Source organism: Hyla sarda, chromosome 7 (assembly GCF_029499605.1).
Source record: "Hyla sarda isolate aHylSar1 chromosome 7, aHylSar1.hap1, whole genome shotgun sequence".
Lineage (NCBI taxonomy): Eukaryota > Metazoa > Chordata > Amphibia > Anura > Hylidae > Hyla > Hyla sarda.
In genome coordinates, this window is record NC_079195.1 from 12,929,182 (window position 1) to 12,942,874 (window position 13,693).

General features: G+C 48.6%; 1 protein-coding gene across 4 annotated transcripts in view; it reads left to right on the top strand.

Moving 5' to 3' along the window:
- AFAP1L2 (actin filament associated protein 1 like 2) overlaps positions 1-13,693 on the top strand; it is a 158,673-nt gene that overhangs the window by 57,883 nt on the left and 87,097 nt on the right. For 3 of the 4 annotated variants that reach the window (XM_056529612.1, XM_056529613.1, XM_056529615.1), the window contains exons 2-4: positions 10,644-10,775; positions 12,742-12,816; positions 12,899-12,996. In XM_056529612.1, the coding sequence (XP_056385587.1) occupies positions 10,644-10,775; positions 12,742-12,816; positions 12,899-12,996 (305 nt within the window). Of the gene's footprint in view, positions 1-3,479; positions 3,547-10,643; positions 10,776-12,741; positions 12,817-12,898; positions 12,997-13,693 lie in introns of those variants that run through there. The other variant, XM_056529614.1, reaches the window with a different exon arrangement.

Sequence of the window (13,693 nt, forward strand, 5' to 3'; positions counted from 1 at the left end):
GATGTGGACATTGGACGGAGCCGGATATGGACATTGGTCGGGGCTGGATGTACACATTGGTCTGGGCTGGATGTGGACATTAGTCGGGGCTGGATGTGGACATTGGTTGGAGCTGGATGTTGACAGTGGTCGGGGTGGATGTGGACATTGGTCGGGGCTGGATGTGGACATTGGTCGGGGTGGATGTGGACATTGGTTGGAGCTGGATGTGGACATTGGTCGGGGCCAGATATGGACATTGGTCCGGGCTGGATGTACACATTGGTCTGGGCTGGATGTGGACATTGGTCGGGGGCCGGATGTGGACATTGGTTGGAGCTGGATGTGGACATTGGTCGGGGTGGATGTGGACATTGGTCGGGGCTGGATGTGGACATTGGTCGGGGGCTGGATGTGGACATTGGTCGGGGGCTGAATGTGGACATTGGTCGGGGGTTGGATGTGGACATTGGTCGGGCTGGATGTGGACATTGGCAGGGGCTGGATGTGGACATTGGTCGGGGATGGATGTGTACATTGGTCGGTGCTGGATGTGGACATTGGTCGGGACCGGATGTGGACATTGGTCGGGGGCTGGATGTGGATGTGAACATTGGTTGGAGCTGGATGTGGACATTGGTCGGTGCAGGATGTAGACATTGGTCGGAGCCGGATATGGACATTGGTCGGGGCTGGATGTGGACATTAGTCGGGGCTGGATGTGGACATTGGTCGGGGGCCGGATGTGGACATTGGTTGGAGCTGGATGTGGACATTGATCGGGGTGGATGTGGACATTGGTCGGGGGCTGGATGTGGACATTGGTCGGAGCTGGATGTGGACATTGGTAGGAGCTGGATGTGGACATTGGTAGGAGCCGGATGTGGACATTGGTCGGAGCCGGATGTGGACATTGGTCGGAGCCGGATGTGGACATTGGTCGGAGCCGGATGTGGACATTGGTCGGGGCCAGATATGGATATTGGTCGGGGCTGGATGTACACATTGGTCTGGGCTGGATGTGGACATTAGTCTGGGCTGGATGTGGACATTGGTTGGAGCTGGATGTTGACAGTGGTCGGGGTGGATGTGGACATTGGTCGGGGCTGGATGTGGACATTGGTCGGGGTGGATGTGGACATTGGTCGGTGCAGGATGTGGACATTGGTCAGAGCCAGATGTGGACATTGTTCGGGGCCAGATATGGACATTGGTCCGGGCTGGATGTACACATTGGTCTGGGCTGGATGTGGACATTGGTCAGGGGGCCGGATGTGGACATTGGTTGGAGCTGGATGTGGACATTGGTCGGGGTGGATGTGGACATTGGTCAGGGCTGGATGTGGACATTGGTCGGGGCTGGATGTGGACATTGGTCGGGGCGGGATGTGGACATTGGTAGGGGGCTTGGTGTGGACATTGGTCGGGGCTGGATGTGGACATTGGTCGGGGCTGGATGTGGTCATTGGTCGGGGCTGGATGTGGTCATTGGTCGGGGCTGGATGTGGTCATTGGTCGGGGCTGGATGTGGACATTGGTCGGGGTGGATGTGGACATTGGTCGGGACCGGATGGGGACCTTGGTCGGTGTTGGATGTGGACATTGATCGGGGCTGGATGTGGACATTGGTCGGGGTGGATGTGGACATTGTTCGGGACCGGATGGGGACCTTGGTCGGTGCTGGATGTATACATTGGTCGGGGGATGGATGTATACATTGGTCGGGGGATGGATGTGGACATTGGTCGGGGGCTGGATGTACACCTTGGTCGGGGCTGGATGTATACATTGGTCGGGGATGGATGTGTACATTGGTCGGTGCTGGATGTGTACATTGGTCGGGGCCGGATATGGACATTGGTCGGGGCTGGATGTGGACATTTTTCGTTCCGGATGTGGACATTGGTCGGGGCTGGATGTACACCTTGGTCGGGGCTGGATGTATACATTGGTCGGGGATGGATGTGTACATTGGTCGGTGCTGGATGTGGACATTGGTCGGGGGCTGGATGCGGACATTGGTCGGGGCCGGATGTGGACATTGGTCGGGGCCGGATGTGGACATTGGTCGGGGCCGGATGTGGACATTGGTCGGGGCCGGATATGGACATTGGTCGGGGCCGGATGTGGACATTGGTCGGGGCCGGATATGGACATTGGTCGGGGCCGGATATGTGTTACAGAACATATTTGTTCCATCTGATTGTACATAACCGTCCGTATCTTTTAGGCTGCATTCACATGGTCAGGATTTGTAGCAGGTCTTCAGTAAAGCGATGTTCTGACCCAGTTTATGTCGTGGACTCACAGGTGGCACTCTCCCCATCAGATGTCATCCTCGGCTGGATTTACTGCGGCACCCCACACCCAGCAGGCCCCGGTATCACTACCTGGTGCTGATGCCTGCGGTGCAGGTGCCTATTATACCTGATCATAAACAAACATCATCCGTGATCCTGTACACCCACAGGACGCTGTACATACAGTACACGTGCAGCCACCTACCGTCCTGTCATTACCTCCTCATCCCACCTCCGGAGGCAGGAAGTCACCATCACTCGGCGTCAGTCACCGCATTGTGTTATTACAAGAACTACAATAACAGCTCCAGCCTTCTGTATACAGCAGCGCTCTCCAAACTGGGGCCCTCCAGATGTTGCAAAACTACAACTCCCAGCACTGTGCTCGTGATGTCAGCAGAGAGCTCTGGGTTCCAAAAAGAAAATAATTTTTCTCTGTAGTATTCAGCAGCTAATAAGTACTGGAAGGATAACGTTTGTTTTTTTTTTTTGTTTTTTAATAGAAGTAATTTACAAATCTATTTAACTTTCTGGTACCAGTTGAGTAAAAAATAAAAATAAAAAAAAAGTTTTCCACCGGAGTACCCCTTTGAAACATCCATTTATTTATTTTCAAAATAGCTGAGGGTTTGTTACAATGTATCAGTTTAGACAAGAGCAAATGTCTCCTATGCTCCTGGATGATATAGATCAGTGGTGTCCGAAATGTTGACTACCAGCTGTTGCAAAACTACAACTCCCAGCATGCCCGGACCACATGTATACAGGGATAACATTGCATATGCTTGCCCCCTAGCTTGCGCCAATTTAGTTAAGGTAAATCTGACGGTCCGGGGGGAGTGAGAAGTGAAAAGTGTAAAAAAAAAAAAAAAAAAAAAAAAAGCTAAAAGTTGCTAAATTTTTAAATAAATGGGATTTACCATAAAATTAGCCTTTTTTATACGTCAAATAACCGTAGTAAGGCGACGAACCGATGCAACCTTTGCGTGGCTTTTTTTCTTTTTATGTGTTAAAAAAATTAAAAAAATACGTTCCCTAATTTTTTCTCTTCCGTGATGCGGTTTTCCTGGTATGTTTTTTTTTTTTTAAATAAACATAGGGTGAGATTTATCAAAACCTGTGCGGAGGAAAAATTGACCAGTTGCCCATAGCAACCAATCAGATCGCTGCTTTCATTTTCCATAGGCCTTTTTAAAAATGAAAGAAGCCATCTGATTGGTTGCTATGGGCAACTGGTGAACTATTCCTCTGCACAGGAATTGAAGAGGTATTAGTATAGATGTTTTTTTTAGTTTGGCGTTTGATCCCCTACTTATTATTTTATTAAGTCACATGATTTATTCATCATGTGACTCAAGGATTTCTATTGATGGATTCTGTGCGTGTGGGGGGAGGGTGGAAATGATATAAAAAATGCCAATAAGCATACAAATCTGGCATTTTTTCTGGTGTTTATGCCTTAATTTCTTGGGGGAGTTGCAAAACTACAACTCCCAGCATGCCCGGACAGCCAACGGCTGTCCGGGCATGCTGGGAGTTGTAGTTTTGCAACAGCTGGTAGTCTACATTTCGGACACCACTGATCTATATCATCCCGGAGCATAGGAGACATTTGCTCTAGTCTAAACTGATACATTGTAACAAACCCTCAGCTATTTCGAAAATAAATAAATGGATGTTTCATGTTAAAGGGGTACTCCGGTGGAAAACTTTTTCTTTCTTTTTTTTTTCTTAAATCAACTGGTGCCAGAAAGTTAAACAGATTTGTAAATTACTTCTATTAAAAAATCTTAATCCTTCCAGTACTTATTAGCTGCTGAATACTACAGAGGAAATTCTTTTCTTCTTGGAACACAGAGCTCTCTGCTGACATCACGAGCACAGTGCTCTCTACTGACACCTCTGTCCATTTTAGGAACTGTCCAGAGCAGCATATGTTTGCTATGGGGATTTTCTCCTACTCTGGACAGTTCTCAAAATGAACAGAGATGTCAGCAGAGAGCACTGTGCTCGTGATGTCGGCAGAGAACACTGTGTTCCAAAAAGAAAATAATTTCCTCTGTAGTATTCAGCAGCTAATAAGTACTGGAAGGATTAAGATTTTTTTTTTTTATAGAAGTAATTTACAAATATGTTTTACTTTCCGGTACCAGTTGATTTAAAAAAAATAAAGTTTTCCACCGGAGTACCCCTTTAAACAAAACTGAAGGAAGTGTGACAGCCTGGAATGTGAGGAATGGCAGCCGAGTGGCTCGTCAGAGGGGGTCCGTACCTGTCTGGAGGTGACGTTCTCACCTGTAGAAGCAGACGGCGGATGTGAGTCACTACCTGGGCTCTGTCTCAGTTACCTCCTTGTACCTCAGGCGGCCCACCACCTGCAGATGTCTATCTGAGGGGGATTTTGGGCGGCCAGTGACCCCCATCCTGGTGACTCAGGCCCCTCACAGGTGATGAGTGACTCGGGGTCGGCCTCATCTCTATAACAATCGCACATATTATGGCTGAGTGACACAAAGTGAAGTCTACGATTTCCTCTATGATGTCCGGGGCAGGAAGAGCGTCCTTAACCCCTTCGTCTATGGACTAAACAATGTCAGGAATCCGGAGGAGTCTCCCCTTGTTTATTACATCTGCATGGTCACTATAAATATCACAGGCGACTCCCCCAAAATAACAAAACAAAACAAAAAAAAACACTATATATGGTTGGGGTCACACGTATCGTATCTGCTGCGGATTTGATGTTGTAAGGGGGGCACTAATGATCGTGACACATGAGGGGAGATGAGGAGGACACTAATGATTGTGACACATGAGGGGAGATGAGGAGGACACTAATGATCGTGACACATGAGGGGAGATGAGGGGGCACTAATGATCGTGACACATGAGGGGAGATGAGGAGGACACTAATGATTGTGACACATGAGGGGAGATGAGGGGGGCACTAATGATCGTGGGAGATGAGGGGGGCACTAATGATTGTGACACATGAGGGGAGATGAGGGGGCACTAATGATCGTGACACATGAGGGGAGATGAGGGGGGCACTAATGATCGTGACACATGAGGGGAGATGAGGAGGACACTAATGATTGTGACACATGAGGGGAGATGAGGGGGGCACTAATGATTGTGACACATGAGGGGAGATGAGGGGGGCACTAATGATCGTGACACATGAGGGGAGATGAGGAGGACACTAATGATTGTGACACATGAGGGGAGATGAGGGGGGCACTAATGATTGTGACACATGAGGGGAGATGAGGGGGGCACTAATGATCGTGACACATGAAGGGAGATGAGGGGGGCACTAATGATTGTGACACATGAGGGGAGATGAGGGGGGCACTAATGATTGTGACACATGAGGGGAGATGAGGAGGACACTAATGAGTGTGACACATGAGGGGGCACTAATGATTGTGACACATGAGGGGGGACACTAATGATCGTGACAGATGAGGGGAGATGACGGGGACGCTAATGATTGTGGCACATGAGGGGAGATGAGGGCGACACTAATGATCATGACAGATCTGGGGGGCACTAATGATCGTGACACATGAGGGGGGCACTAATGATCGTAAAACATGTGGGGAGATGAGGGGGACACTAATGATTGTGACACATGAAAGGAGATAAGGGGGACACTAATGATTGTGACACATGAGGAGGGCACTAATGATCGACACATGAGGGGGGCACTAACTATCTTGATGTGGTGGCCCAGTACAGAAGTGGCCCTTCTGTACCCTTTAGGTCCTATCAGGTGGACTCAGTCCCAATCCCCTGGCCCCCACACTCCTTGGAACTCTATTCACCCATTCAGTTATGTATAGGTTAATGTATTGCATTTATGTGTTAATGTGCCTTTAAACTAGCCAAGTCAGTCAAGTGTCAATTACCCAAGTCAACGTGGGTTGCATCATTCAGTCTAAATCTACTACAAGTCCCAGTGAGCCAACAAGCTCCCCAAAAGTTCTCTGAGCATCTCCTTGGGCCTGAACTGAGCTGTAAAGACTTTAACATCTGTCTGCCTCAGTAAAGCTGCTGTTGTTCTTTAACCTTGCATCGTAGTGATTATTTACTTTGCACCTGGCCCAGGAACCAGCGGCCATACCTCGGGTGGTGAAGAGGATAACTACGCCCTGGCGTCACGAACAATAAGGGTCAATACCATCTGCCCTAAGGGTTAACAACATCTTCCCTTCCAACAGCCTCACCACATTGACACATGAAGAGAGATGACGGGGGCACTAATGATCGTTACACATGAGAGGAGATGACAGGGACACTAATGATCGTGACACATGAGAGGAGATGACAGGGACACTTATGATCGTGACACATGAGAGGAGATGAGGGGGACACTAATGATCGTGACACATGAGAGGAGGGGGACACTAATGATCGTGACACTTGAGAGGAGATGAGGGGGACACTTATGATCACGATACATGAAAGGAGATGACAGGGACACTAATGATTGTGACATATAAGGGGAGATGAGGGGGCTTAAATGATCGTGATACATGAATTCATGAGGGGGACACTAATGATCGTGACACACAGAGGGGTGTTTAGGTGGTCAGTGACCCCCATCCTGGTGACTCAGGCCCCTCACAGGTGATGAATGACTCGGGGTCGGCCTCATCTCTATAACAATCGCACATATTATGGCTGAGTGACACAAAGTGAAGTCTACGATTTCCTCTATGATGTCCGGGGCAGGAAGAGCGTCCTTAACCCCTTCCTCTATGGACTAAACAATGTCAGAAATCCGGAGGAGTCTCCCCTTGTTTATTACATCTGCATGGTCACTACAAATATCACAGGCGACTCCCCCAAAATAACAAAACAAAAAAACACTATACATGAGAAGGGTCACATGTATCGTATCTGCTGCGGATCTGATGTTGTGAGGGGGGCACTAATGATCGTGATACATGAGGGGGACACTAATGATCGTGACACATGAGATGAGAGGGGGCACTAATGATTGTGACATATGAGGGGGGCACTAATGATCGTGACACGGGGAAGATGAGGGGGGGCACTAATGATCGTGCCACATGAGGGGAGATGATGGGTTCACTAATGATCGTGACATATGAGGGGGGCACTAATGATCGTGATATCTGAAGGGAGATGAGGGGGGCACTAATGATCGTGATATATGAAGGGAGATGAGGGGGGCACTAATGATCGTGATATATGGAGGTAGATGAGGGGGCACTAATGATCGTGACACATGAGCGGAGATAAGGGGGGCACTAATAATCGTGACATTTGAGCGAAGATAAGGGGGACACTAATTATCGTGACACATGAGGGGAGATGAGGGGGCACTAATGATCGTGACATATGAGGGGAGATAACTGGGACACTATTGATCGTGACACATGAGCGGAGATGAAGGGGACACCAATGATTGTGACACATGAGGAGATGAGGGGGACACCAATGATTGTGATATATGAGGAGATGAGGGGACACCAATGATTGTGACACATGAGGAGATGAGGGGGACACCAATGATTGTGATATATGAGGGGGACACCAATGATTGTGATATATGAGGGGAGATGAGGGGGGCACTAATGATTGTGATATATGAGGGGAGATGAGGGGGACACTAATGATTGTGATATATGAGGGGAGATGAGGGGGACACCAATGATTGTGATATATGAGGGGAGATGAGGGGGGCACTAATGATTGTGATATATGAGGGGAGATGAGGGGGACACCAATGATTGTGATATATGAGGGGGGATGAGGGGGACACCAATGATTGTGATATATGAGGGGGGATGAGGGGGACACCAATGATTGTGATATATGAGGGGAGATGAGGGGGACACCAATGATTGTGATATATGAGGGGAGATGAGGGGGACACCAATGATTGTGATATATGAGGGGGGATGAGGGGGACACCAATGATTGTGATATATGAGGGGGGATGAGGGGGACACTAATGATCATGATATATGAGGGGAGATGAGGGGGACACCAATGATTGTGATATATGAGGGGAGATGAGGGGGACACCAATGATTGTGATATATGAGGGGAGATGAGGGGGACACCAATGATTGTGATATATGAGGGGGACACCAATGATTGTGATATATAAGGGGGGACACCAATGATTGTGAAATATGAGAGAAGATGAGGGGACACTAATGATTGTGTGATGGCCCAGTACGGGTGTTGTTACCCCGTTCTCCTGCTGTCCTGTCAGGCAGCCTCCTTCAGTGTCCCCAAGGCCCCTGCACTTGTTTCCCCATTGTAAATATGTTTTACCATGTAAAGTGTTATAAAATATAATGTTGCTTTAAGAGTTATACCATGTGATATATCATGTGATTGTTACCCAGGAAGTACCAGTGACCAGGTGACCCTAAGAGTGACCTATGGGCTCCCTGCTAGTCTCCCCATATAATGACCTATGGGCTCCCTGCTAGTCTCCCCCATATAAGCCCTGGGTGGAGCTTCTCTCCCTTCTGCTGAGGTCCAGTGCAGTCTTGTCTAGTGTGTGTGTCCAGAGTGTTGGAGACCTCAAAGTCCAGTCCTGCAGCCGCCATCAAGTCAAGTAAGATAAAGTCACAGCTTTATGAGTGAAGTCAGTCCCTTCATCTGTCAAGTCAGCGTGGTCTGCATTCAATTGTCCAGTCCTACTACAAGTCCCAGCAAGCCCTTAAGGTCTCTGTGTCACTGGTCACCTCCTTGGGCCCTGGGTGAACTCTATAGACTTTACCATCTGTCTACCCTCAGTAAAGCTACCGTTGTCCATAACTTGGCGTTGGTGTCTTTATTGTCCCTGTGCCTAGCCCAGGATCCAGCGGTTTAGCTTTGGGTGGTTTCAGGCTAAACCATGCCCTGGCGTCACGAATACAAGGGGTTAATGCCATCTGCCCCTAGGCTAACAACATCTGCCCTCATCACACCCCGCCACCACAATTGTGACATAAGAGGGGAGATGAAGGGGCATTAATGATCGTGATACTTAAGGGGGACACTAATGATCGTAACACGAAGGGGACACTAATGATTGTGACACATCTTGGTGATGAATGACTCGGGGTCGGCCTCATCTCTATAACAATCGCACATATCATGGCTGAGTGACACTAAGTGAAGTCTACAATTTCCTCTATGATGTCCGGGGCAGGAAGAGCGTCCTTAACCCCTTCCTCTATGGACTAAACAATGTCAGGAATCCGGAGGAGTCTACTGTTCTTTACATCGGCCCGGTCGCTGGAATTAAATATCTGTCACAGGCGACTCCCCCAAAGTAACAAAAACCCACAAAACTTATTTTTGCAGTTTTTATTTTACCTGAAAAAAATATATATATAACTTGATATATAACGTGACAAAATAACTGACAGAATAACTGTCCCTCATATTGCACTCCTAAAGTTTTTATGTAATTTTTTCATAAATAGTGGGTTTTGGTCCTTTTTTTCTTGGGCATTAGATTCCCTAAAAGAAAAAATCCATAGTCTTAGCATGCCGCCATTTTTGAAAGATGACGCTGAGCTAAAAAAAAAAAAAGGGGAACACTATCGGGGGAACGCTGCATTAACAGAAAAAGCTGCATTAGGGGGAAAGCTGCATTAGGGGGAACGCTGCATTAGAGGGAAAGCTGCATCAGAGGGGAAGCTGCATCAGAGGGAACGCTGCTTAAGGGGAACGCTGCATTAGAGGGAAGGCTGCTCACAGGGAATGATGCATGTGGGGTAACGCTGCATTTGAGGGAATTCTGCATTAGGGGGGATGCTGCATTACTGGGAAAACTGCCTTAGAGGGAACGCAGCATTTGGGGAACACTGCATTAGGGGGAACACTTCCTTTGTGGGAACACTGCATAAGAGGAAACGCTGCATGAAGGGGAATGCTGCATAAGGGGGAAAGCTTCATGAGAGGGAACACTGCATTAGGTGGAACGTTGCATTAGAGGGAACACTGCATTAACAGGAAAAGCTGCATTAGAGGGAATGCTGCATTATGGGGATGCTGCATTAGAGGGAAAGCTGCATCAGAGGGAAAGATGCATTAGGAGGAACCTGCATGAGAGGAAACGCTGCATTAAGGGGAACACTGCATTAGGAGGAACCCTGCATTAGTGGCATAGCTGGATCAGCAGGTGTATTGCCCCGTGCCTTTGGCTGTCCGGGCATGCTGGGAGTTGTAGTTTTGCAACAGCCAGAGGCAAACTGGTTGTGGAACATTCCTCTAGGAGAATTGATGTGCTTATCTGTTTTGATACACAGGCGGTACTGGATGGGCTTAGATACTTTTTGTAACATATCATGTTGCTAATTCTTCATCTTTGTCGCCCCCCCATAGCCCTGGAGCGGCTGATGACGGAGCTGGAGGATTTCCTAAATATCCTGGATAAAGAAAACCTCAGCAGCGCCGCCATCCTGAAGAAATGCCTGCTGTCCGAAATCCTCCAAATGTGCCTCAAGAACAACAGCAGTAAGTCCCCCGGATCAATATTACCTAGAACCATTGACAGATCTAGAACAGACTCCTGAATAGTTCCAACAGTGCTCCCCAACCTGCGGCTCTCCACATGTTGCAAAAGTGGAGTGATCGTGGGGCATGATGGGAGTTGTAGTTTTGGTAAAGCTGGAGAGCCACAGGTTGTCAAAGTGCCCTAAGGACATGCTGGGAGTTATAGTTTTGCAATAGTGAGAGAGCCACAGGTTGTCAGATCGCTCTCAGCGCATCATAGGAGTTGTAGTTTTGCAACAGCTGGTGAGCCACAGGTTTTCAGTGCACTCTTATGGCATGATGAGAGTTTTAGTCTTGCAAAAGCTTAAGAGCCTCAGGTTGTCAGATCGCTGTCAGTGCATGTTGGGAGTTGTAGTTTTGCAACAGATGGAGAGCCACATGTTTTCAGAGTGATCACATCGCATGATGGAAGTTGTAGTTTTGCAAAAGCTTAAGAGCCTCAGGTTGTCAGATCGCTCTCAGGACATGGTGGGTGAATCTCATTGCCCATTATTTTCATCCTTCAGAACAGACTCTTGTATCCTTAAATGTTCTCCAACCTGCGGTTCTCCAGCTGTTGCCAAACTACAACTCCTGTCATGCCACAGTTTGGGGTACAATGCCTTACAGCAGTATTTCCCAATCAGGGTACTTCCAGCAGCAAAACTACAACTCCCAGCCTGCCCAGACAGCCTGGTTGGGAAACACTGGCCTTAGAGTATTGGCATAGCCTACAGATACAGGACAGGGAATTATTAGGTGAGGTCCATGTGTTGGGGGAAGTGTAGGCTGCAGGTCCATGTTTTAGGGGGAGTGTAGGCTGCAGGTCTATGTGTTGGGGAAGTGTAGGCTGCAGGTCCATGTTTTAGGGGGAGTGTAGGCTGCAGGTCCATGTCTTGGGGCGTGTAGGCTGCAGGCCCATGTTTAAGGGGGAGTGTAGGCTGCTGGTCCATGTGTTAGGGGAAGTGTAGGCTGCAGGTCCATGTGTTGGGGGAGCATAGGCTGCAGGTCCATGTGTTAGGGGGGTGTAGGCTGCAGGTCCATGTGTTGGGGGAGTGTGGGCTGCTGGTCCGTGTGTTATGGAAAGTGTAGGCTGCAGGTCCTTGTGTTGGGGGGAGCGTGGGCTGCAGTTCCTTGTGTTGGGGGGAGCATGGGCTGCAGTTCCTTGTGTTGGGGGGAGCATGGGCTGCAGTTCCTTGTGTTGGGGGGGAGCATGGGCTGCAGGTCCTTGTGTTGGTGAGAGGGTTGGCTGCAGGTCCATGTGTTGGGGGGAGTGTAGGCTGCAGGTCCATGTGTTGGGGAAGCATAGGCTGAAGGTCCATGTGTTGGTGAGAGTGTAGGCCTGAGGTACATGTGTTGGTGGGAGTGTAGGCCTGAGGTCCATGTGTTGGTGAGAGTGTAGGCTGAAGGTCCATGTGTTGGTTGGAGTGTAGGTTGAAGGTCCATGTGTTGGGGGAAGGGAATGCTGCAGGTCCATGTGTTGGGGGGAGAGTAGGCTGCAGGTTCATGTGTTGGGGGTAGTGTAGGCCGAAGGTCCATGTGTTGGGGGAGTATAGGCTGCAGGTTCATGTGTTGGGGGGAGTGTGGGCTGCAGGTTCATGTGTTGGGGGAGTATAGGCTGCATATTCATGTTTTGGGGGAGTGTGGGCTGCAGGTTCATGTGTTGGGGGAGTATAGGCTGCAGGTTCATGTGTTGGGGGACTATAGGGTGCAGGTTCATGTGTTGGGGGAGTGTAGGTTGCAGGTCCATGTGTTGGGGGAGCGTAGGTTGCAGGTCCATGTGTTGGGGAGAGTGTGGGTTGCAGGTCCATGTGTTGGTGGGAGTGTAGGCGGAAGGTCCATGTGTTGGGGGAGTATAGGCTGCAGGTCCATGTGTTGGACCTGCAGCCTATACTCCCCCAACACATGGGGGAACATTAGAATGACTCTTGTGTCGTCCATATTCCAGGTGGAGACGAGGAATATATCTACATGAACAAGGTGTTGGCTCCTGATCCAGACCCCACCACAAAACCTGATTCTGGTAGGTGGCAGCCCCATACAGCACCAGGAGGGGTAGCCCCCCACAATCTCACAGTGACCCCTATAAATCTCTCCTTCCACAGCTGAAAGATCGGACCTTCCAGCCAAAGATGCACTGACCAATGGGGTGACAGCTCCGCCGCCACAGAAGAGCCTGCCTGATCTCCCGCCGCCAAAAATCGTAAGTAATGACGGTGCAGACATCTATACATGTGTCATAGGTAACTCAGGGGGAAGGCAGCTTTAACCCCTTAAGGACGCAGCCCTTTTTCGCCTTAAGGACTGAGCCCTTTTTCGCAATTCTGACCACCGTCATTTTACGCATTAATAACTCTAAAACACTTTTACCGAATATTCTGATTCTGAGATTATTTTTTCGTGACATATTCTACTTTATTTTGGTGGTAAATTTTCGGCGTTACTTGCATCCTTTTTTGGTGAAAAATCCTAAAATTTCATGAAAATTTAGAAAATTTAGCTTTTTTTTCTAACTTTGAAGCTCTCTGCTTGTAAGGAAAATGGATATTCCAAATAAATTAAATTTTTATTCACAAATACAATATGTCCACTTTATGTTGGCATCATAAAATGGACATATTTTTTACTTTTTGAAAAAATTAGAGGGCTTCAAAGTAGAGCGGCAATTGCAAAATCTGAAGGGACAGATGTTACAGAACTACAACTCCCAGCATGCCTGGGCAGTCCAGGCATGCTGAGAGTTGTAGTTTGGCAACATCTGGAGGGCTACCGTTTGGGCACCACTGTAACAGTAGTCTCCAAACTGTGACCCTCCAGATGTTGCAAAACTACAACTCCCAGCATGCCCAGACAGCCTTCGGCTGTCTGGGCATGCTGGGAGTTGCAGTTTGGCACCCACT